This window comes from Coregonus clupeaformis, chromosome 26 (genome assembly GCF_020615455.1).
Source record: "Coregonus clupeaformis isolate EN_2021a chromosome 26, ASM2061545v1, whole genome shotgun sequence".
In the NCBI taxonomy this organism is placed as follows: Eukaryota; Metazoa; Chordata; class Actinopteri; order Salmoniformes; family Salmonidae; genus Coregonus; species Coregonus clupeaformis.
Genome location: NC_059217.1, coordinates 24,646,041 through 24,672,707, shown reverse-complemented (window position 1 = coordinate 24,672,707; position 26,667 = coordinate 24,646,041). Strand labels below are relative to the sequence as shown.

Below are 26,667 nucleotides of genomic sequence, written 5' to 3'. Positions count from 1 at the left end.
GGCACTATACACCTAATAATGGTACAATTGTTTCTGGACTACATACCACACCATGAGTATTATACCATAGATTTCAATGTGATTGGAATATTTACAAAGATATTTGACCTTTTGTGCACAGAAGGTTTCTGTCATGTATTTTGACATTTAAAATGAAAGGCTACTGCAATACTCTCTTTGTGCAGAGTAGCTGCAGCTCAGTTGGTAGAGCATGGCGCTTGCAACGCCAGGGTTGTGGGTTCGATTCCCACGGGGGCCAGTATGAAAGATGTATGCACTCACTAACTGTAAGTCGCTCTGGATAAGAGCGTCTGCTAAATGACTAAAATGTAAATGTAGTGTAAATAATGGTTTTCAGAGGTGTATTTGTATCAATTTCATAGCTTTCACATTGTTGCTGGAAATGTTATTTTCCTATACCAATAGTAAAGCACTTTCACTTATGTAATATCAAGAGACATTTGAGATTCATTGAGGGGGATCCATTAAGCCACTCTAGAAGGTCATTCTACCAAGCTTTATGAATCCAAGGAGGGTTTAGCAACCTTTCCATCTAAAATGTCAAACTACTCATCATTGAGCTATAATCCCATCACAAAGGCTGGTTTTGTGTCTGATCTGATTTCTCATCTGTATCAGCCAGGTAAAGTTCATACTAATAAGGAAATCCCACCCCTGGTAATAATGCTCTCTGGTGCACCTGCTTGCCAGCATGGCACCAAACCAATAAGGCTTGTTAGGATTTGGTTGAACACTTATACAATCTTTATCTGAACATACTTTAGCAACATCAGATTTAACCAAATGTAGAGAGAGAACCGTGTTAAAGGCAAGGCACTAATTGTTGATGAGCTGTAGTGCTGTTGGAGTGTGTCCGTGGTCGGTTGTAACAGGAGGGCATGGGTCTGTGTAATTATGTGTTGATTAGGGAGGCAGTCGGGCCCAGTGGGGTTACTGAGGAGATAGAGACGTGGCACTGCCATGCATTATGAAAAGCCAGTCCGGCTCTACACCAGTCACTGTGCACCGACGTGTGTCAGACTGGAGGACCGGTCGAAATACAATTGGTCTCATGTTTCTTCCCCCTGTGTTCCTCTCAGAACACGTTGAATCAGACACAGAGAGACTGGCAGATACCGGCATGGGTCAAGTATTGCAATGCCTTGTATGGATAGAGTTTTGTAATATCTCACAGATATGTAGGGGGTTGATATCCAGAAAGAAAGAATGCTGCTGCTGCTGCCGTTGGCTGTGCTGCTTTGACAACCAGTAAGTAGAGGTTTGACGGTGTAGCAGGCAGCTAATGGCCATTTTCTGGCTAACTGTGCAAACTGCGGTCTCTTAGTGGCACAATTTCCTATTTTCGAAGTGTTATCGCTATAATGTTCAGTGTTAGGAGCTCATTATCTTCCATAAACTATTTTGGTGGAGTTAGCGGGGGTGTGTGGCGACCCTGTAGTCATCTTTGCTGCTGAAAGAGGATGTCGATCACACCGCTCAGAGGAGCAGGCCTCCTGCAGGGAGGGCAGGCAAGCCGTTAGCACAGCAGCATTAAAAATAACCTTAGCAGCGCAGTCACCGAGCTGCTAGTCTGCTGCTGTCAGAGAGCTGACATCCCCACCGCTCTGCCAAACCCTGTATTAGGCCTAATACCTGCTGAAACGGGAGACTGACTGGGCTGACAAGGCACTACTAGCAGGGCTACCTTGGGTACTACCTTTTATATCACACAGGGAACAACTGAGACGTACAGTAGCCCCTTTTTAATTGTACTGAGGAGGGTACATTCAAGCCTGCGTAATTCTAACTGAAATTAGACTTTGTGGTTGGTAGCAAGCTGAAAAGCCAATGAAATAAAGTATAAGTTGGAAATAATATGTAGGCCTAAATAAATTGTGCTTATTATATGGCATTAACACTTTTATATTACTGCTTAACTGTTTTAAGTTATGGAAGGCAGTTATATTTGGTGGTAATTTATTTATTCAGAAATAATCATATTTACTACATGCTGGAATAGACATCAGTATTTAGTACTTCACTAATATTTGTGTATATTACTATGCCTGGAGAACTTATGTCCATATTTAATTTACTCATTGCTTGAGTCTAAAAGAGAACATTGTTCCTCTGATTTAGTTCCTATTCCTTTGTAATAATTGGGAGCAGTTTCTGAAAATGGGACATAACTTAACAAATAAAAGACACAGTAGGCAATTACTTCAAAGCACATCTCTGCACACATTAACCAAACAGACTAATCAAATAGTTATCACCAGGCCCACTCATTTGAATCCTCTGTTTGATAATAAATACATTTGAGATTTCAGACAAGCTCTCCCTCAAAGGTAGTTACAACGATCTACTCCTGAGCCAAACAAACATTTCCCGGTGTCTATGTTGACTGATGGTGAATATAGGAGGCTTTCTAGATGGAGCTAATCTCTTGCATAAATAATGTAGGGAGATGAATATTTTAATGTGACTCATCTATTTCTGTTGCTTCCAGGAAGTGTGTTTATTGAAGGTTATTTTAATTTGAACTCTGCATGTGAAATACAAATGCATCATTAGACATTTGGTATTTATTTGCCGCGTCCCTCCCTCTCTCCCCAGTCTGTTAACCCCTCAGAGATACTGATGCCTCAGATGCTGGCTGGCCAAAAGCACAGGGAACTATTAACAATTAGTATGCTGATTTAGTCTTGAGACAAAATGGCAGACCAAGACATACCACATAATGGGAGATTGTGTATTTGCCTTAATTTGCCTTTGTAGTGGATGTAAAATGTGGAGGAAAGAAGGTTCTGCATGTCTGTCTGCCTGTAGTTTTGACCTCTTTAGATCATATGTCACAGATGAGATGGTCAGTGTGTGTATTGTGATGTTCTAAAGTGAAGGAAAAAGTTTGTGTGCGCGTGTGTCTGGCATGGCTAGTTTAATAATGTCTGTGTGTCTGCTCTGTGCCTGGGGACCCTCAATGAGGCAGGGAGGCTTATCTCAAAATGAAACCAATCTGTTGAGACTCCTCCTCTCCTGCAAAACTGTTTATTTTCTGTCTATAAATCTAAGTGACATTTTACTTGGAGCACCTCATGCCGTGTCAAGTACTCCTGAGAGGACGGAGCCCGGCCCGGTGTCTCTATGTATAGAGTGCACTGACGGCTGAAGCAAACACTGACGTAACCCTTAAGCCCTCACAGCAGGATGGCCTGATGGGAGTCAAGTGTAGAGAACATGAGAGGAGCTGAAAGCACTTTTGTTGAGTTGGTAGTATGACCCCAGAAGCAAAGATATTAATTATCCGCCATAGGTTTGCATAGATCTTTTATCTCAATACGACCAACTTGCAGGAAGCCAAATAGCTAAGTTACAGAGGAGACAAATACCTCACAGTATGGACCTCATAGTCCGCTCATGTTCAAAGTGTTTACTGTGTAAAGCCATAAGTACCCATTTATTATTATTATTGCGGTCTTCACAACGGCTTATGGTAACGCTACAACACAGCTACCCACTTTTCCCTTTCGCGGTTTAGTCTGCCAGCAACAATCAGGACTGTGTCCAAACAAATCATGGCGATATTAGCTTGATCCCCTGTGTGTGAGTCCCCATTCCTCTCTCTCTCCTGCCTGCCTGTCCCTGCTAAACTCATTATATATGCAGTCCTTCCACACCACACATTTTCAATCTTCCCGGTTAGCTACAACAAACATAACATTTACATATTGATTTCGTAGTTTTAGTCAATGTAAATATGCCGTCATTACAGTACATTTGAGCTTCTGTTAACATAAGCTCGTCCAGATCTGCACAGATTAAGGCAGTGCTTGCATAATTAATGTGTGTGCTACATATTAATTCTGACTCTCCTCTTCCTCCTCGCTTGGATTTGAGCTCTGATTAACTGCCTGGCTTGAACTAAGCTCCCGATTCATATTCACGAACACAGACTGAGCGTTTGCTCAAACCGCTACTTAACCTCAACATTTTATTATAAGTGAAGCTTCCAAAACTTGAATCTCTCTGTGAAGCACACAAAGTATCTCCCTGTTCTGCTGCACATATCCTCAGTCATTGCCCAAAGCTGCAAGCTAGGACCCAGAACTCTCCACCTGTTTGCCCTTAAAAACCACACTGGCCCAATGTATAGGTTCAGAGAAAAGACCCTCTGAGAAATCAATACATGCCCTTGACTTCCAGACCAGCCATGTGTTGTGGGGAACAGGTTGTGTGTGGGATGTCCCTGCTGTGTCCCTGTGTCCTGGCCACCCCATGCTGGGTCAGGGAGCAGGCTAGAAGGCTGCTGGGGGCTGTTGAGCAGCACAGGGTTCCCAGCACCAGGCGAGGCCTGTCTGGACAGAGACCGAGGAGTGGGCACGAGCCCCAGGGGAAACGCAGGGAGCCACAGCACTGCAGGGATAAGTGTCTGACAAGTCTCTGCTTGTTCTCCGCTTGACTCTGATGTTTTCATTTTTTATTCCTCCCTCTCCAGCGTTCTCCAGGAGTCGTTAAATCAGAACTTCCTGCTCATCATCAGCCACCGTGAAGCCCAGAGAGACTACAACCTCAACTTCCCCGGCAGTAGAACCATACAGGAGGTGGGTCTCCCTCTGTCTCTACACATAATGTCCTGTCAGTACTAGAAGGGCCTCAAGATATGGCATTCTACCAGTAAGATAGTTGTATGGTTTGATAATATTACAGTTCTTAGAAAACATAACTGCCATCACTAAAACATAACTGCCATCACTGAGTAGGAACATTTTAAATATTAGAATTTACTATACAATTCTAATAAACTATAACTGCAATCGCAAAGTTTTGCTCAGCCATGTTGCTACAATAGGAATGAATATCAATATTCATCACGAATGCTGAAGTTTACACACAATTGCTCATACAGCTGTGGTGCATTGTTTGCTTGCTGCGGCACCTCAAGAGGGTAGATCTTATTTTTATTCTCCAAGATTATCTATCCATCAGGTCCACATTGCCAGAGACTGTCTAAATGGCTGGACGCTGTTTGATCTGAGGACAAATTGGCATTTGTAGGCAACATTGTGGGAAATGTGTTTGTGTAGTGGGGGTGACAGTGGGGGCAGGGAACGGGCCTGCTAATTTTCTCGATCTGAAACCAAACACTGGATTTGGTAGCAGATTAAATATTCATACTGGGACCACCAACTGCCTATTTGCCCCTTTCACTTATGACAGTCTCAGCTACAGTTTGATTTGAGGGTTGAAGGGAGTTGGGTGGGTGGACTGCCTTGGAGTCATCAGTGCATCTCAGTTGCTCTCTTTTCATCCATTGCAGCTTTAGCCTCGAGTGTTTCCACTTCAAGTTAGCTCAGAGAACCAAAACAGTGTTCTATTATAAGGATGCACCTCTTCCTCCTGTTTTTAATAGCATATGCAAATCTGAAATGTCTCCATTAATTATTAGCAGGAAGTCAGTTCCACGTTAAGTGTAACAGGCTCCCCATGGACTGACAGTGTCACTGAAATCCCTCTTTCTAATGAGATCCATGCCGGGGTACATGGCGTACTCAAGGAGTAGCCTCCTTTTGAAGTTTGAATCAAAAGTTCGTTAGGAATGTTGAGACTGCAATGACGTCTCTGACAGTCCCAAGGCAGAGAACAATCTGATTAAGAAAAAGGAAGATGATACTCAAATACCAATGTATCACCATTGTGGTGAAGTTATTTTCATGTTATTCTGCACATGTCAATGGCAGCATTTCCGCTACTGGTGACTCTAGCGATGCCAAAATGCCAGTGAGTGGTTATTGTTTCGGTCTCTCATAATTAGCCAAACTGCAGACAGACAGTATTGTTGTGTGGCGTTGGTGCATCAGTTAGATTGGTTTCATGGGTCCCAGCATCCCCTGCTCTCAGTGCTTCCGCCTGTATGGCGCTGGTGACCATTACTGTAATCAGCCTACTTGAAGGGTTTGTAATGGTGCTAATTGAAGAGATTAATACGGCAGCGGTGGAGTGGGGGCGGCCTCTCCCCTTCCTCAGGCAGATGGTTTTGATGAGCGCCCACTGTGAACCTTAAGTGTTTCTGCTGGGATTACAAACACTGAGGAGGGGTCCCTGTTGTGAGGGGGGGGAAAGAAAGGAGGAAGAGGCTGGTAGCTTGGTGGGGGAGCTGGAAAGGGGACAAAGCGAATTCAAACAGGCCTCCATGTCCTCACGCAAGCTTGTCTTTAGGCATTCTGTTGCCTCAGAGAAAATGAGGCCAAGCACCTTTATCCCCCTGTACATCGATCTGTGGTTCAGTGCTTGTTGGGCACTTATTTACTGTTTGGTCAACGTTTATTGCACCAAAACGTGTAGAACATAAGGCAGAATGCAGGTGATGGTTAAAAAACTAGTGTGATCGCTACAGGTAGAAAACTGCAATTTCTATCGTCAAGTGCCAAGCCTAAAGAACATCAAAGGGTTTTGGAATACTTTACATAAAATTACATTCTTAAAAGTAGTGCAGGGAATTATGTAGTTTTGGTTGTCTATTAATTTACTTGCCAAGTAAAAGTTCTAACGTAAGGGATTGTATTGCAGTCATGATGGAGATCTGAAAGACCAAATAAGAAAGCAACAAAGAAGCAACACTATATTCAAAGATGCCGGCCGCTCCCTTTTGCCCATTCTGTCCCCAACCCGGCCACATATGGAGCCCACTGCAAACCATCTTTCTCCCCCTCATCCACTTTTGTCTTCGTTGAAGACTAGCCAATGGTCTCTGCTTGTGCATATTAATGGGGAGAGTCCTGTCCTCTTGTTTGTCTTTGCCAAAAGCTCTGGCTTTGCCTTGTGGCTCCCAGGGAACAGCTCCCCTCGCTCGCCACAGTTCGGCCTCGGGGCTTGGGCTCTGATTGGCATTCCCAGCCAAAATGTGGGGGTACGCTAAGCTGGAGAGCAAATGTTTGCCAGGAAAGTGGCGGGTAGAATAGGGGTGGCCGATGGGTCTGGAGTGTCCGTGACCAGACGAGTTGTCCGGGGGATTTCTCCAGCCCCTGTCGTTTCTACTCTGCAGCTGGAGAGATGAACGGAGGACAAAAAAGAAAGAGGGAGAGATGGAGAGGGAGAGATTGAAAGAAAGGCATCTGGTGCTGGAGAGCTTGTGACTGTTTAACGGCAACCTTTTCTTCTCTTTGATTGCGCTCCAGCCAAGGATTACTAGTACTTGGCATTAAGAATGATTAGATCATTAATGTTTCTGTGTATATCGCCCAAGCACTGTGATATCGAGTACATGCTGGTCTCAGCCTTAACAGCAGGGAAGGGGCTTTCTTTATGTTATTAACACTTTATTCCCCTGTAGCTCAGTTGGTAGAGCATGGCGCTTGCAACACCAGGGTTGTGGGTTCGTTTCCCACGGGGGGCCAGTATGAAAATGTATGCACTCATTAACTGTAAGTCGCTCTGGGTAAGAGTGTCTGCTAAATGACTAAAATGTAAATATGTGTAATTGCAGTGGATAATTCATTTTCAATCTATGTCCTGACAAAGTAGGCTATAGGCTACGTAAAATGACACAGCCTCAAAGGTATTTGTGACATTAAACAATTTTTTGCATTGTCTGCATCTCTTTTTACTGCTATTACCTTTTTAGGCACAGCCCTCTGGAAATTGCTCATACACAAAGGGGTTTAGGCTATTAGGCTACATGTTAAAGGTGCAATATGCAGAAGTCGCTCCGCCATTCCCTGGTTGCTAAAATTCTAATAGTTTGCCTAATTTCTGTTTGTGACAAAACAAGAAATGTCAAATGTAGAGAATCATTGTACCGTGTAAACTGCTGTGAAATATCTTGTCAATAACCAAAAATACTGTGTTTTCAGCTGTTTGAAGCTAGTGTACAAAACGTAAAGTAAAAGACGCAAATACGAAACTTAAGAATGGGAAACAAAGAAATAGTGCACAGAACTGATCTACCGCATCTTAGACTTGCTTTCAATGAGAATGACAGATCTATAACAACATTTCTATGTGAATTTGGTCGGGTCAACCAAAAAGTTACATATTGCAGCTTTAAGAAATAGTACAATGTGTCTAATTTTTATATTATGTAGTATAATCTGTAACGATTCACCGATATGCATCGGTCCCCGATTCAAATGTTTAAGATACGACCGCATCGGTCCGCAGACGTTAAACCGTTCCAAATGTAGCATGCATCAGTCAGAAAATCAATTAAAATGTTACGAATCGCCGATTCACTAAAATGTTTTGCTCACATTACTTTCTTTCTACCTTCCGTAAATACCTAACATTTTGTGACAACTGATGCGTAAAGGGGTTACTTGTGTCAAACTAATCATGTAACTGTGTTGACAGTCATTGATCTACAAGTCATTTTGCATGCTGAACAACCCTAGGGAATATGTAGCCTAGTCAAACTGTACACTGTGCCCAGCTTCGCGAGCTGACCAACGTGAGGTAGGCGGCCTGTGACTGATCTTGCACATTCAGCATTCAAATGGTAAAATAGCTTGCGCGTTATTAGGCTTTACTAGTTGAGTGACAACCTATGTAATTTGCTAGGTTATTGTTATCTATGCGCTGTTGCAAATTGTCTTTTACCAGAATAAAAGTAAGCTACCGGAGACGCAACTCTCATCTGGCTATACCTGCTGAACCTTATATACCTTATTTCCATTGTTCAGGTTCACCATCAGCAATAGTTTAGGTAGTTCTGCTTTAAACAATCAGTGTATGTGGTCATTTTTAGATACACAGGGTAAAGTTAATAATTTAATAATGAAGAATCACTTTTGCGAAGCGCACTGCATGGCCAAAGCGGGAGGAGAAAAAAAGCTCATTAAATGATTCTAGATGGGGGTGAAATCCTAAATTGTGATATTCATTGGCTATGTCCTAGCTAATTTGTGAAGTATAAATATTGATATATTACTAGCTCAAACACTTGATTAGTGGGTGATTTCAGAACCAAAGTGGGGGGGACAAAAAACAGGCTACATTGCCACCCCCATGTGTTTGCTGTTTTTGATACCATTCCGACTCATTCCACTCCAGCCATTCCCACGAGCCCTTCCTCCCCAATTAAGGTGCCCCCAACCTCCTGTGCTAATAATATGGTAAAGTCAGACCCGACTCGAGCTGCTCTCGAAATTGAATACAGTTCTCTGAAAGACAGGGGGCAGCATTAGACAGCACGGTTATCGGAGTGTGTCAATATCACTGGCCTTACTAGTAATGGGATGGGCTTTTTTGAAAACTTGATTGTATTATAGCGTTGGTCAGCAGTAGTAATAGTAGATTGCTTTGGTGAAAGCACAACTTTTCTACTGAGTTGGGTGATTGGGGATTTTAATGAGATCTCTAATTGGAATGCCCAGCAAAAGGCTGTAGTACATAGAGGTGGCATGGTGAATAGTTAAAGGCCCAGTGTAGTCAAATTTGTTTAACAGCTGATGAAACCAACACAGTGTTTTATTAGATTTTTAATCAGTGTTATTTCCTGATTAGTTGCTGGTTGAAATTACAATCTACACAGGACCTTCTAATCAGCAGATTTGCATGGCCTGGAGTTTCGGCTTGCCTGGTGACATCACCAGGCAGTAAATTGGTTAATAGACCAATAACATAGAGTTCCAAACCTCTCTGCCAAAAACAGCTAGTTTTCCGGTTTCCCCTCCCCACTCAGACCACTCCCAGACAGTCCTAGCAAAATTGTAGCTTGAGAAAGTTTTTTGCTAAAAGGCCATTTCTGTCAGTTTTAAATGGAAAACTATTACATTAAGGTACTTAATTGTTACCCAGAAATGATTTGATATTGATATAAAAAGGCTGAATTGGGCCTTTTTAAATTTTGGTTCTATTTAGCCAGATATCAATACTAGAGCCGGACCGATAAATCGGTTGACCGATGTTATCGGCCGATATTAGCCTTTATCAGAAATATTTGTATCAGTCTTTATTCCTCAGATAAAGCTCAGATGTTCTATACATAGAATGAACAAATAAGCCTGCTCATTTGCAGTCATTTTTAAGTCACGATGTGAGAATTAGTGGGCATGGTGGTTTGATAGTGAGTAGCTTGCCGCAGCCAGCAACAGTGTATTTGAATAAGTAAATAATCAAAAGTACACTTCATCAAGTAAGCAGCCCTGTCCTCATCACATGCTCACTTGGTTAACGTTAGCTGGCTAGCTAGCTGGAAATGTATTGTAGTTAGGCTCTTTCTAGCCAGCAAAGTAGTTAGTCTCGCTAGCAAGCAATCAATCTGTGCTACTTATGTGCAACCACTGGACTGGCGCCAATGTAAACATTGACTCATCCTTGATACAAAAATAAAATGGGCCTATTATGTTATTTTCTGAAACATGCAATCTGCAAAAAGCGAGACAGATCTGCGCTATCTATCATTCAGGCCATGTGCTTGCATTCATGATGAGAAGCTTGTTAGTTAGCTAGCTAGCTAGCTAGCTAGCTCAATTAGAACGTGTGACTAAAACCAGTGCAGCAAACATTTTCCTGCATGAATGTTTTCAGTTATCAGCGAATGACATTTGCAGTTGACTTGAAAATATATAGCTAATACAATTGTATTGAATGACAGTGTAATTTACATTATGGTTTCAGTAAGAAAACATTTTCGTAATGAACAGGTAGCATTTTGCCTGTCATAACAACAAAGATTGTTATAACTAACCCAAGATAGACCACAGCCTATCTTTTCCAATGGGAGCAAATTAATAATAGTCGGCAGAACAAGCAAGCAGAGCCTATTGGCGAGTTCTAGTATGTATTTGCATATTTCCGTTAGGGAATGACTACACTGTGAAGTGCTTGTGTTAAATAATTAAATTCGTCCTTGCACTCCTTCTAAACGAAAACGTTTTAACCTTTGCCAAAGTAAAAAAAAAAAGTCTACAAAACTTAGTCCACTCTGTTAGTAACAGAGTTTTGGAAACAGAAAACAACTGTATTGAGATCAAACGTTTAATCGATGAGAAAATTAGCACAATGTCAGCCAAAATCCATGTCGCTCCATCTTCTCCCACTGCCGGCCATTGGGCTTCCTCTCACGACCATATTTGGTCGTGTGTGGAAACGCCAACCGGATACTTCACATTTATACATCGGGTGAAATATCTGGCTCATTGTTCTGTGTGATAACAAGCTCTCATTGCCAGGTTGCCTTAGTGTTTCTTTACATGACCTTTGACTGTTGTAAAGCGCTGTAGTGAATCTACTCTATACAAATGCTGATGCTGACATCTAGTGGTGACATTATGGACTGCATGTTACTGCATTTCACTGCATAGTTTGATCTTGTGAACAGTGCAGTTTCAGATTACTTTGAGATAAAGTTAAATTCATTCAGCCCTTGTTTATTAGTGTGCTTGTGGTGCTTCAGCTCAAACACTTATGCATTCTTATCCACTGCCATAGATTGACACATCTTTAAGTTGTATCTAAGAAGGTAAACTCAACAAGTGCTTTGTATTTATAGAGGATATAGTTGCTTTTTGGTGGTTATCATGTAAAACACATAACATTTCTTAAATAGTATTTTTAATATTTAGTTAAGAAATCATAGTTTAGAGCAGTGGTCACCAACCTTTTCTTAATCAAGATCACTTTCGCAGTCAAAAAGCAAGTCGAGATTTACAGCGCAGAATAATACATGTTTAAACGTGACTTAAATTTTTTAAAATTAGCCTAATAAAAACAGGTATGTAGGAATGAGGTTTGTGCAGTAGGCCTAATACATTATCACAACATATTGGCTATATGCCTGGCCTGCCAATATTGTTCTTCTCAGACCATATTATATTTCAAAACTCAAGCTTTGATAACAAAATTGATCAGTTGGTGTAGCACTTGCGAGGCATACCTGAGCATAAATTCTCTTTTTTTTATTTTACTGGACTGACATTTGATGGTCATGGTGCTTTCAAAACAACTGGGAACTCGGAAAAAACGAGGTCAAATCATGACGTCAATGAACTTCAAGTCGGAGTTGGATGATAGTTCAAAGCGATTTTCCCCATGTTTTTTTTCCAGAGTTCCTAGTTGTTGGCATTAGTCTCAGCAGAGGGAGATAGCAGCAGAGGATCCGCATGCTCTTGCCTTTCCTCCTGTAAGCCTGACCGGAGAGAGGGGACACTGTCTTCCACCTGAGGGCGAAACTCGAGTCACACCGCATCTGCCTCATGTGCCTCATTCATGTTGTTCCTATGACCAGAAATACTCCTTGGTATTAAAATACATGACGAGCTGCTAATATTAACAAGAACGTAGGGCTGTCGACAGGCCTAAATTAACACCCGCCACCTGCCAAATGCGGGTAGATTTTGGCATTGGCTGGTAAAATGTCTATTTCACCAGCCACTTTGGCGGGTGGTCAGGCCTCCACAGTGCGAGCATTTCACTCGCATTTGTGAAATAAAATACTCAAGTATGATCACATTTCTAGTAAAATAAATGCTGCAGTAGCTGTTTTAAAAAGTATTTGTGCCGTTTTGTTTCATAGCTGGTAAATTAATATCACAAAGTCAAAGAACTACGAATCCTATAGCCTATTCCACCTACACTGTCTGGCTAGTGGCTGTGCGCACGTGAAGAGCTGAGTGAAGGATTCATTTTTAGAAGCGCTGCGCACAGGCATAAAAGTTGGTCTAATTTACTTGAAACGAACGTCTGCTGAAGTGAGACTGTCCTTGTTTCTTGGCTATTTAAATTGTTTTGTTCACAAGCTAGGTTGTTTTTCTATGTTTGGGTTTCAACTGCTAGTGCAGAGAAGACAAGGCTTCTTCTACTAGTCAGACTCAATCTCACAGGCACAAAAATGACTCGTGGCGCTACCACAGTATTTTTAAAAAATGTAATCTGTGATATTTTGGTTAAAAGACTCCGTCACAAAAAATAAAATTAAACAATATACCACATTACTTCTTACTGGTAATACATGTATTGTTTTAGAAACATTACAAAGCATGCTCATCAATGTTTTGTTGGTGTAATTTTAGCAGGCCAAAAATATTTTGGCTGGTAAGAAATCTGAGTGGCTGGTATAATTGTATTTTTTAAGCTACCTGCCGCAGTGGCTGGTGGACCAAAAAGTAAATGTTTTGCCTTAGCTATTGATACACTTGGCTACTCATTCGTTGCGGCAGCAGTGCGAGTGGGAGTAGAGAGAAGCGCGTTTTATGTTTTGACGACCTGTGGCTGGGGTCGTGGAAGCTGTAGGTAGGCACGGTGATTTGAGCTATCCGATTGGCCAGCGCAGTAGGCATACTAGATTTAGCCACAGATCTCCCGGTCCGCCAGGTAGGCGAAGTATGTATTTTCAGACAAATGAAATGGTTCAAAATGGGAACACTGCCTACCCGTTGCGCAGGGCTTCTGAATCAATGCACCTACCGCCAACAGGGCTTCTGAATCAAGTGCACCTACCGCCAACAGAGCAACACAAAAAAAAAGGAGCGCAAGTCTTTAAGCCTTTATCGTTGGCATTCCTACAGAAATGTTTGGTGATCGACTAGGAAGGAAGGTGACCACTGATTTAGAGTATCAGTTAATCCTTTGGAGCACAATTTTGTAAAAAAATATTTCAAAATCAATAGCTAAAGTTATCCTGGTTTTATGTTGAAATTGATTTTAGGGCAGCTTCAGAGAGAATTAGCGAAGATGGTCGTTATAAGCAAACATGAACATCTTTCCCAACTCTCCCTTTATATTTTACTCATAGAAGTTTTGTTGAAACCATTACTTTGTTTGCATGTCAAATTTCAGTTGCTTGCAAATCATAAAATTTATAGATTCTTGGGTTTTAGTTTTTTTGTCTCTGCTTGAAGTTCTGTCTACTATGCTCATGTCAGAGGATGTGGATACAGAGAACTTTGGCAGATTGTTATGCGTTGAGTGAAATATCGGACTTAATAAACGTATACACAGAGTGTACAAAACATAAGGAACACCTTCCTAATATTGAGTTGTACACTTTTGCCCTCAGAACAGCCTTAATTCGTCGGCATGGACTCTACAAGGTGTTGAAAGCGTTCCACAGGGATGCTGGCCCATGTTGACTCCAATGCTTCCCACAGTTGTCAAGTTAGCTGGATGTCCTTTGGGTGAAGGACCATTCTTGATGCACATGGGAAAATGTTAAGCGTGGAAAAACCCAGCAGCGTTGCAGTTCTTGATACAAACCGGTGCGCCTGGCACATACTACCATACCCCGTTCAAAGGCACTTACAACTTGTGTCTTGTCCATTCACCCTCTGAATGGCACACATACACAATCCATGTCTTAAGGCTTAAAAATAATTATTTAACCAGTCTCCTCCCCTTCATCTACACTGATTTGAACTGGATCTAACAAGTGACATCAATAAGGGTTCATAGCGTTTACCTGGATTCACCTGGTAAGTCTGTCATGGAAAGAGCAGGTGTTCTTAATGTTTTGTGCTCTGAGTGTGTAGTATATAGCAGTATGAGATTGGGCTGCTCTGATAGAGTAGGCCTGTTAAGGTGCTGTGGCCAGCCATCAGGACCTCTGTATGGGCGTTAGTTTGTTTCTCTGAGGCTGCTTTAATCTCTGACTGGAGACTCTTCATTACAGCTGGGCGCTAGTGTTTACGCCTGTCTGACGGTCAGCGCTCGGAGGAGAAATCACTGTAGCCCACTGGTCAAACACAGATATTACACTCTCTAATAACACTGGCCACCTGGCCTGACCCCACTCCACTTCATTAAAAAAAGGAACTGCATGTGTGTTTTAGACTTGCGTCCTGCTTCAGAGAAGAGAGAATTAGTTTTGAATATCATGACCCCATGTCAGCCGCCACCTTATGTACAGTGCATTCGGAAAGTATTCAGACCCCTTGACTTCTTCCATACTTTGTTACGTTAGTCTTATTCTAAAATTGATTTTTTTTATGTCCCTCATCAATCTACATACAATACACCATAATGACAAAGCAAAAACAGGTTTTTAGAAATTTTAGCAAATGTATTAACAATAAAAAAAAAACTGAAATCACATTTACATAAGTATTCAGACCCTTTACCCAGTACTTTGTTGAAGAACCTTTGGAGCAATTACAGCTTTGAGTCTTCTTGGGTATGATGTTACAAGCTTGTCACACCTGTATTTGGGGAGTTTCTCCCATTCCTCTCTGCAGATCCTCTCAAGCTCTGTCAGGTTGGATGGGGAGTGTCGCTGTATAGCTATTTTCAGGTCTCTCCAGAGATGTTCGATCAGGTTCAAGTCCGGGCTCTGGCTGGGCCACTCAAGGACGTTCAGAGACTTGTCCCGAAGCCACTCCTGCGTTGTCTTGGCTGTGTGCTTAGGGTCGTTGTCCTGTTGGAAGGTGAACCTTCGCCCCCAGTCTGAGGTCCTGAGTGCTCTGGAGCAGGTTTTTATCATGGATCTCTCTATACTTTGCTCCGTTCATCTTTCTCTCAATCCTGACTAGTCTCCCAGTCCCTGCCGCTGAAAAGCATCCCCACATCATGATTATGCCACCACCATGCTTCACCGTAGGGATGGTGCCAGGTTTCCTCCAGACGTGATGCTTGGCATTCAGGCCAAAGAGTTCAATCTTGGTTTCATCAGACCAGAGAATCTTGTTTCTCATGGTTCTTCTAAAGAGTCCTTTTAGGTGTCTTTTGGCAAACTCCAAGCGGGCTGTCGTGCCTTTTACTGAGGAGTGGCTTCCGTCTGGCCACTCTACCATAAATGCCTGATTGGTGGAGTGCTGCAAAGATGGTTGTCCTTCTGGAAGGTTCTCCCATCTCCAGAAAGGAACTCTGGGGCTCTGTCAGAGTGACCAAGGCCCTTCTCCCCTGATTGCTCAGTTTGGCTGGCCGGCCAGCTCTAGGAACAGTCTTGGTGGTTCCAAACTTCCATTTAAGAATGATGGAGACCACTGTGTTCTTGGCGACCTTCCATGCTGCAGAAATGTTTTGGGACCCTTCCCCAGATCTGTGCCTCGACACAATCCTGTCTCGGAGCTCTACGGACAATTCCTTCGACCTCATGGCTTGGTTTTTGCTCTGACATACACTGTCAACTGTGGGACCTTTATATAGACAGGTGTGTGCCTTTCCAAATCATGTCCAATCAATTGAATTTACCACAGGTAGACTCCAATCAAGTTTTAGAAACATCTCAAGGATGATCAATGGAAACAGGATGCACCTGAGCTCAATTTCAAGTCTCATACCAGAGGGTCTGGTGTTTCTGTTTTTGAAATTTTATAAATTTGCAAACATTTCTAAAAACCTGTTTTCACTTTGTCATTATAGGGTATTGGGTGTAGATTGATGAGAAAATTAATATTTAATCAATTTTAAGAATAAGGCTGTAATGTAACAAAATGTGGAAAAAGTCAAGTGGTCTGAATACTTTCCGAATGCACTGTATAAACTTTTACCAATGCAGTTTCAGGCCGGTCTGCTTCTTACCAGGTGACCACGCCAACAAAAACACTCTTGTCTGCAAATTATTATTTTTTCAATATGGAAAAGAACTCCACTGAGGGATGTTTGCTCCTCAATCATTTCTGTAATGGTAGTAGATGTTGGGGCTCTGTCTTGTACCTCATTAACCAGCCTTTTGGTTTAGATCAACTTGATATTAGCAGATTGGTCCGAAAATGGTATACAGGCTCATTTGAAAGTGAGCGAAAGTTCACACACTCCCCATAGACCATTGTGAGCTCTGCATGCTTTGCTTGGCATCCTCTGTTTTTGTAACGTTCTTGGAGTTTCCACCTCTATGGGCACGAGCCCTCGGTCTCACCAAAGATACATCTCCCTCCGAGTGTTGTAGGGAGGATTTGGCTTTGTGTGGAGGGAGCTTTCCACCACAATGGCCAGTTTGCTCAACATCAGTATCTACCACCGCAGGGTAGTGCATTCTGCGGGCGTAATGCGCTAGAATCCAGCGCCCGACACGCTCAGACGACGCCTGCTTTGATCACCCTCTGCCGCCGCACATCAGGCTGGCGTTGGGCTTTAAACCAACAGGCCAGGGACGGCGGAGCGTGTCGCTCGGGGACGCTGCTAACTGTTTAAAAGCACGGAATGTTATTAAGTGCAAATACACCGCGCATGAGTGGGAGAAGAGAAATACTGTTCATTTCAGAGCGTGGTTCTGTTGTTCCTGGGCATTAAGCGAGGCATCCGCAGAATGCAGATAATGCAGATAACACTGGCTCTTTCTCTGTCCAATGTGCCCTCCCTCCATCTTTGTTATTCCCTGTGATGCTAAAGTGTGTGGCTATCTCTTGGTCTCCTGTGAAGGAGGTGTGGAAAGGAACTATCAAAACTATGCCCACAGCACACACTGATGTTTTGTCTATTTCATGATGCGTTTACTGTTTTTATGGTCTGGTACAGCCTACTTACGGATTTGCAGTTAGAATTATTTCCTTCAGGATGTTTGATAAACCTGAAATGATTGATTTCATAATTATTTGCCATTGTCATTTTTCAGGTGAAGAGGAATATTTCAGACCTGACAAACATCCCAGTGCGACACCAACAATGGGAGGGCTGGCCTGCTTCGGCATCTGATGATTCAGTAAGGAACAAAAATACACCAACATGTCTCTTGGGCTTGGGAACACCAATGTTGTCTTTGGCCCTTATAGCTGTTGTTCACCGGCATGAGGAAAATGTGTTACCATGTTTTCATTGCAGAATATATCTCGTCAAGGATGCTCTTCTAACTGGCCCATTTGACATGCAGGTCTTTATCTGCTCAGCGGTTGATTAAAGGTTCAAGGCCCAGTTAGTTTATTCCATGAAGGCTAGACAAAAGTCTATTATTTTACAATATGTAGTGGATCCCAATTGAGAGAAACTGTTCAATGTTTTCAATGCTGAAACCATCTGCCCAGATGTTGAAACTAATTAAGATGTCAAAGACTGTCCCCCATGTCCTTCTGTCTGTGGACATTAAAGCTCACGTCATTGAGTGTCACTGACCTCTCCCGCCCGGGGTCATGGTTCCCAGCCATTCAGCTGAACTTAGTCAAAGTGCTCAGAAGCATCCTCACACGAAGCCCTGAGGAACCCCCCCCCCCCCCTCTTTTATTTGACAGCTTAGGCCTATATGTTCCCATGCTAATTGTGTGGATGGTAATGCAACTGGGCTGTTGTGCACACATTTTGTTGGTCCCTTAAATGTTTTCTTTGCTGTTTGAATTATAATTATAATAACATTTCTGTTTTAGATATATTAGTACGGAGTGCGGTAACCTGTTCTATAAATGTTTTGTGGTTCAGATGGGAACTCTCTCTTTTCCCATCTACATTCAAATATTCACTTTGATGAATTGATTAAAAATAACTGCACCTTTTGTTGTTTAGTTTTAAGTGAAGCTTTTAGGACTTGCTTGGTTGCTCTCTTGTGAAAGCAAATAGGCCTACATTGCAACCATGTATTTTCCTGAAAGACTGAGACAAAAGGTTCTACTTCCTTTTTGTTCCAAATTGTTTGCTCTTTGTGTCCTAAAGCTAAACACTGTGGCCAAACGCAACCTCTTAAATGACAAACTCTATACAACATATATAGATATACACTGAGTGTACGAAACATTAGGAACACCTTCATAATATTGAGTTGCAACCCTTTTTGCCCTCAGAACAGCCTCAATTCGATGGGGCATGTAGTCTACAAGGTGTCGGAAGCATTCCACAGGGATGCTGGCCCATGTTGACTCCAATGCGTCCCGCAGTTGTGTCAAGTTGGCTGGATGTTCTTTCGGTGGTGGACCATTCTTGAGACACGGGAAACTGTTGAGCGTGAAAAACCCACCAGCGTTGCAGTTCTTGACACAAACCGGTGCGCCTGGCATCTACTGCCATACCCATTGAAAGGCACTTAAATATTTTGTCTTGCCTGTTCACCCTCTGAATGGCACACATACACAATCCATGTCTCAATCGTTTCAAGGTTGAAAAATACTTATTTAACCTGTCTCCTCCCCTTCATCTACACTGATTTTAAAGTGGATTTAACAAGTGACATCAATAAGGGATCATACGTTTTACCTGGATTCACCTGGTCAGTCTTTCATTGGAAGATAATGTTTTGTACACAGTGTATTTTAATTGTTATCCATTTCTTTCATTAGACGGGCACCAAGAACTCTAGCTGAGAGATCAAGTCCAATCTGAAACCACAGTAAATTGTACAATATCACTTCACACCCACAGCCCTTTGAGTCCACAAATGTTCTGTTTCCAGAATATGAGTGAGGCTGCTTATCAATGAGCCTTTGCTCGACCAAAGCGCTAAGGTAGCTTGGGGATGACTAGAAAGTGGGTGTATGTCATAGGCGTGTGCCTGGCCATAGCCTGGCTAAGGCGGCTCACTGCTCCCATGTTTCCTGGGAGGAGATATTGAAAGCCTTGACTGCAATAATGGCCCTCTCCAGACCCTTATTGAAATGTCTCTCTGAGCATTACAGAGAAAAGCCCTTGCATGCCAGCCTGGCTGTTTCATTGCATATCTCATTAACCCTGCCTCATCTCTAGAGATTTGTACCAATAAACATGGCAGACATGGCTTCAAATGACATTTTCAAGGAGTCAGAATCGTTGACTACTACTCACCTCTGCTTTCATTATTCTCAGCATATGCTCTCACTTATTGTTTAGTAGTGGGGGGGCAGAATTCCCTTTTAACGTGTAATAATTTTATGTTTATTCAATTTGGATATCAATATTGTTCAAACCAAGAGGTTTTATTGATACCTGTCCGTTTTATAATTAAAGACCCAATACCTGTTGCAATATCAGAAATTATTGCGTGAATGTGGAGCAAAAAAATTCTGCCACAGATAAACAACACCTACATGTTGTTAGATAACAGCCGTTATATTGGTGAAGGCATAGTAGTGTACTGTACACTGCTGAAGCAGCTCTCTGGAGTTAAAGATCATTTCACAAGCTCAGCTGGGCACCACCTCTGCCAGCCACTCCAACCCACACAGCCTTTTGGCAACCAATTGCCAAGAGTCTCTTTCATTTTGATCCTTGTGGATGTTGAAAATCTAGTTTTCACATCCAAGGCTTCGATTAGTCTAATTATAGATTAGCAGCTAATTGATGAACTTATTTGACCTACTGCTGTTTTATAATTGTGCTTTACGCTCATAAACTGAAATCTTCAAAATTGTTGGGTTGGGTTTTTTTTTTTGTACATGAAAGTAAATCGGGTAGGAGCTTACTTGTGGAGAAACTAGTTATTTATTTCCGTACTTCACTTCCTTGATACTATGCCTTCATTGTGCATTGAGCCACAAAGGGTTAGCCTACATATAATTGAAATCAGAGCAGGACGAAACATCTCTTGTTTTGGTTGGCAATGTGATTCAGTGAGGTAACTTGATATTTCAAATGAAAAGGAAGTGAAATATAAACATAGCGGGTAAAGGGAAATGCAAGCAACCTGGCCACAGAAACGAGAGAGTGATGCTCATTTGGCATTATTTTTTTATATATTTTTTATTTAACTAGGCAAGTCAGTTAAGAACTAATTCTTATTTACAATGACGGCCAAACCCGGACGACGCTGTGCCAATTGTAGGCCTATATCCATGGTGCCTTAGATTATGATGAAGCTGATGCTCAAAACACAGATGTTTGTGATTGGCTGGGATGAAAAAACGATAAAGGCACATTATGAGCAAACAGTTGTTCCTTGAGGTAAAGGGCCATTGACCACCTTGTGTGAAAGATGATATATTTTTTTGGGGGGGTTGTATTTATTTTTACCCCTTTTTCTCCCCAATTTCGTGGTATCCAATTGGTAGTTACAGTCTTGTCCCATCGCTTCAACTCCCGTACGGACTCGGGAGAGGCGACGGTCGAGAGCCGTGCGTCCTCCGAAACACAACCCAACCGAGCCGCACTGCTTCTTGACACAATACCCGCTTAACCCGGTCGCGGCCGGCTGCAACAGAGCCTGGACTCGAACCAGGATCTCTAGTGGCGCAGCTAGCACTGCGATGCAGTGCTTTAGACCACTGCGCCACTCGGGAGGCCCTCGGTGTGAAAGATGATTGATCTGTTGTGAGACCTCCTTATTACAATCTCCTTCCTCAACATCTCTGAGAAAACAAGCCGAGCCAGGCGGTAGGCGCTCTGGACATTCTGATTGACAGGGCGATCCTGCACCTGTGGGAGTGATTGACAGACAGTGGGACATCCTTATTAGACTCTCTTGTTTTCTCTGCTGCCATAATTGCTGACATTTATCCAGTGTTTCATGGTGTTTGCTAATGTATTAATGCAGCCACTCAGAGGGCTCCGGGCCCGGCTCCGAGCCTCCCGGCTTTTAATGGATTCTCAAGTTGACAGGCCCGTGCAGGCTTATTGGGGCCTGCTGGTTGCCGTAGCGACAGGGCTCAGTGATAAGCTGAGAGAGAGACCCCTGTGTGATTGCTGTCTTTAGGTGACATTCAGTGGGCCCAGACTTTGTGAGGAGGACATACGCTCTATGGAGGAGAGACTATGTAGGCTGTCTCTATCCGTCTCCCTCTGACCAAATACATTTGCTAATGCTACTTTGAGTCGGGTAAAAGTAAGGCGGTCCGGTACGGCGTCCCAGCAAAATAAATAGTGGGGGTATGCCGTACCAGTAAAACATGAGCCTATCACCATTTTTCAAACAAAATGTCAAGAAAACTATAGGCTATTACATAGGGGTGTAACGATTCGTTTTAACAACGATTCGATTTGTATCACGATTCGTGGTTGTCGATACGATTCAAGGACGATATTGGTTCATTTAGAACGATACGATCCGAAACGATTCAGTGACTTGAAATCGATTCAGTAACCTTTTAGCCAAAAATTCAACCAGTGTGACTGAAATAAATACCTGGATACTGGACAGTGCAGGTGAAGTTTCCTAGATTCCTGTTTCTTGTAAGGACCGCAATGGTGGCTTGATAATTTCTCGCTCGTCGGCTTCTCCTCTGTCGTCCGCCATGCTATGTTTTGTTGTCTTTGCGCCTTTGCGCTGCTGCTGGCGCGGGCGATGACGTCACGGATAGGCAGACTGAATCGAGTAATGTTTAAAGCCTTTATCATTAAAAGTGCTAAGAAAAAACATCCATATAAAGTCTGACGTGCTTAAATCCAATGGGTTATTTCCTAGTATCGATACAATCGATTTATTACATTTTAAAACGATGTTAGATTGATATATGTTGTCCAAAAGGCCAACTCGCCGAGCACAGATCGATGTAGTTGGATCATAGGAATATAAATCGATACATTAGTTTATGTCAGAGGCATGAAAAATGAACGAATGGACTTAGCCTACGCGCCACATTTTGCCAAGGCAGAGATGAGTGGCCGACACGAGACGTGCGCGGACAGCAGTGGACGCATAAATTCTGGCCTAATGATGCCAAATGTCATGACACTTTTTGGTGTTTTGTGTAACCGATGTCTCTTTCCATTCACCACTGTTTAGAGGATGGAAAAATGTTGCAAGTGGATGAACGTGTGCTGTTAGCCTAGTAAATGAGCCCTTTGAAGTAATTGTTTGACAATCAGATGAGAACATGACTGGTTGTGTTTGCCACAATAAAAGGTAATAAGTTGTAAAAGTTCAATGAGAAATCTTTACGACTAGGCTAACATAGATCCTATTGAATGAATAGGGATTCTGTATGTAATTCTATGATAATGCCCATAGGCCCAAAAAAATTTGGGCATGCTCGTGCACGCATAAAGCTAATGTTCCTCATTAGCTTGGCCACTTCTTGGATCTTCTGGTCTGTGAGCATAGTGGTAGGGAAGTGACAATTATGGAATTTGGAGTAATGTGGGAAATGGCCACATTCTCTTTTTTATATTATTTTTATTTTGTATAAATGTTTTGAGCTTGTAATGCACCTTCTCCTAAAAGGAAAGTATTAAGAAGTTGATGATGATTTGTTTGAGTTCACGGTTATTTTCCATGATTGTCGGTTACACGATTAGACGATAATTGTGCCAGCTCTACATGGTGGTAAAACACCCCGCTGTTGATCCAGCAGCAGACAGGCATTCCTTTCCCACTGTGACTCTGTGGAGAAGCCGGTGATCAGAGTTGCCTGTGTGAACCTCACACACTTGGTGCAGGACCCCTGATCCTAATCAGGAGTGACATATCTGCAGCAGGCAAGGAGGAACCTGAAAAGGGACCAACAGGTGTTTAGGGTGGGGCTTCTTTCTTCTTTTTCTTCTCTTCTCCTCCGTCTTTATTTTCTTTTTCTCAGGCTCTGTTGTCCCCCTTCATCAAAGAGTTGTTGAACAAGGTGCAATTGGGGCTCTGGGTGCCGTCAGTGCAGCTGTCAGTGGTAATTATCTCACTCACAGCCAGAGACCTAATCCAAACACTGCCTGAAAAAAAGAAACAGAAAGAGAATAAGAGAAAGAGGGAGAGAGGGAAAGAAAGAGAGGCAGTGAGGGGGGCTGAGAGAGAATTATTTCCCTGCATTGCTCCCCAATGCTTAGAACCTTCAATGCAAGTGTTAATTAAAAGAATCCAAAAAAGAGGAGCTTGTTCATTGTGTAAGGATGGAAGAGAAGGTCAGTGTGGGAGGGGTTAACCTCTCCCCTATGCCCCGCGGCGTTCCGCCACAGAGCTGTGGAGCTGCACTTGTCCCGCAGCATCAGGGTCAAAGCTTGGCTTGGGTGAGCGCTCAACTTTATTTCTTTTTTTCGGCACACATGTCATCCCTCCCCTCAAGGTCCCCCATTGGCAGGGGAAGTGATCAACTTTATTTATACACATATTAGGGCCTTGGAGGAGGAAAGCCTCTTATTGTCAAGGGGGTCCACTCGGCTGCTGTTCAATTCTCACGTTTGATTGCCACTCGATTGTCGAGGCTAGAGAAAAGAGCATGGCATTCCTTCACATCTCAAAGCCCTCGTCTCTGTCCTGCTCAATGGGTCAGCCTCTCAATCCCCTGTGCCGATCATTTTTTAACAGCACTTGGCTTTCTATGATCCGTTGTTTGGAAATGTGCTCTTTCAAACCAACAAAGTGTGGCAACCTGATTCAATTTACAGTCAAGGAGATTTCCATCCAATTCCTTTAAAAAATTAATAGAATCAACTTGGCTAATAAGAAAATATATTTTTTACGCTGATCGTAACTTTTTTTTAACATAATGTCTCCGACATAATTTCCTATGACCATAAACAGCTTCTTGACATCAGAACAGCAGTCTCTATCCTTGATTTGGATGAATATTTCTACTTCGGACCAGGCCCTAATATCCGGGACTAGAAAGAGGAAGTGACGGCGCAAAAGAGGCAGACAAGCCGGCATCCTGACTAAACTACGTCGGCGACAAATAGACCACCATTGCCTTCTGTTCTATTGTCGAAAGTGCAGACAATGGCGAACAAACTGGATGAGCTCTGTTCGAGACTATACTATCAACAGGACCTGAAACTGTGATATTCTGTCGTGGCTGAACAAGGACATGGATAATATACATCTCGCTGGTTTTTCTATGCATTGTCAAGACCGGACAGCAGACCTGGGTAAGACGAAGGGAGGAGGGGTGTGTCTTTGTTAACAACAGCTGGTGCGCAAACTCTAAGGAAGTCTCAAGTTTCACCGGCTTCATTAATAAGTGCATCGACGTCGTCGTCCCTACAGTGACCGTACGTACTCCAACCAGAGGCTATGGATTACAGGCAACATCCGCAATGAGCTGAAGGCTAGAGCTGCCGCCTTCAATGAGCGGGACATTAATTTGAACGCTTATAAGAAATCCTGCTACGACCTCCGACAAGCCATCAAACAGGCAAAGCGTCAACACAGGACTAAGATCGAATCCTGCTACGCCGCCGCTGATACTCGACGGATGTGACAGTTCTTGCAAAGTTTCACGGATTACAAAGGGAAACCCAGCCGTGAGCTGCTCAGTGACGCAAGTCTACCAGACAAGCTAAATGCCTTCTATGCTCTCTTCAAGGCAAGCAACACTGAACCATGCATGAGAGAGCACCAGCTGTTCCGGACGAACGTGTGCTCTCGCTTTCTGTAGCTGATGTGAGTAAGACCTTTTCAAACAGGTCAAAAGACAGAATACCAGGACGCGTACTCCGAGCATGCACTGACCAGCTGGCAAGTTTCTAAACTGACATTTTCTACCTCTCCCTGATCCGGTCTGTAATGCCAACTTGTTTTAAGCAGAAGTTTGCATTACAGACTGGGTCAGGTATAGGTTGAAAATGTATGTTTCTAAACTTGCCAGCTGGTCAGTGCATGCTCGGAGTAGTCCCCGTGCCCAAGAACGCCAAGGTAACCTGCCTAAATTATTGTCGTCCTGTAGCACTCACTTCCATAGCCATGAAATTTTTTGAAAGGCTGGTCATGGCTCACATCAACACCATAATACCTGACACCCTGGACCCACTCCAATTCGCATACTGCACCAACAGATCCACAGATAATCTCTATTGCACTCCACACTGCCCTCACCCACCTGGACAAATGAAATACCTATGTAAGAATGCTGTTCATTGACTACAACTCAGCATTCAACACCATAGCCCCTCCAAGCTCATCACCAAGCTCAGGACCCTGGGACTGAACACCTCCTTGCAACTGGATCCTGGACTTTCTGAAGGGTCACCCCCAGGCGGTGAGGGTTGAGCAACAACACATCCTCCACGCTGACCATCAACACGGAGGTCCCTCAGGGGTGTGTGCTTAGTCCCCTCCTGTACTCCCTGTTCACCCACGACTGTGTGGCCGCTCACAACTCGAACAACATACATTTTGCTGACGGCATGACGGTGGTAGGACTGATCATCGGCGAAGATGAGACAGGCTATAGGGAGGAGGTCAGAGACCTGGCAGTGTGGGGCTAGGACAACAACCTCTCCCTCAACTTCAGCAAGACAAAGGAGCTGATTGTGGACTACAGGAAACTGAGGGGCGAGCACGCCCCCATCCACATCGATGAGGCTGTTTAGTGGAGCGGGTCGAGCGCTTCATGTTCCTCTGTCTCCACAGCTGGCCCAGAACAGAGCTGCATGTCTTGCTCTTTATTGTAATCAGAGTGCTAATATAAATACTATGCATGCCAGTCTCTCTTGGTTAAGAGTTGAGGAGAGACTGACTGCATCACATCTTCTTTTATAAGAAACATTGTGTTAAATCCCAAATAGTTTGCATAGTCAACTTACACACAGCTCTGACACACACACTTACCATACCAGACATGCCACCAGGGGTCTTTTCACAGTTCCGAAATCCAGAACAAATTCAAGAAAGCGTACAGTACTATATAGAGCCATTATTGCATGGAATTCCGTTCCCCATCTCATATTGCTCAAATGAAAAGCAAACCTGGTTTAAAAAAACTGATAAAGCAACACCTCACGGCACAACGCCTCTCCCCATTGACCTAGATAGTTTGTGTGTATGTATTGATATATGTAGGCTACGTGTGTGTGCCTTTTATAATGTAGTTCTGTCCTTGAGCTGTTGTCTATTAATGTTCTGTATTATGTCATGTCTTGTGTGGACCCCAGGAAGAGCAGCTGCTGCTTTTGCAACAGCTAATGGGGATCCTAATAAAAAAAGAATAAGCAAAATACACCACTAAGGAATTAACATGGTCCACACACTCACACAGTTGTCAAGAGGAC

General features: G+C 43.0%; 1 protein-coding gene across 2 annotated transcripts in view; it reads left to right on the top strand.

Annotated features, from left to right (window-relative positions):
• The window catches only part of LOC121540245 (FAS-associated factor 1-like), a 94,564-nt gene that overhangs the window by 14,011 nt on the left and 53,886 nt on the right, over positions 1 to 26,667 (top strand). For both annotated transcript variants that reach the window (XM_041848964.2, XM_041848963.2), the window contains exons 7-8: positions 4,496 to 4,601; positions 17,483 to 17,569. In XM_041848964.2, coding sequence (XP_041704898.1) covers positions 4,496 to 4,601; positions 17,483 to 17,569 — 193 coding nt within the window. The remainder of the gene's footprint in view (positions 1 to 4,495; positions 4,602 to 17,482; positions 17,570 to 26,667) is intronic.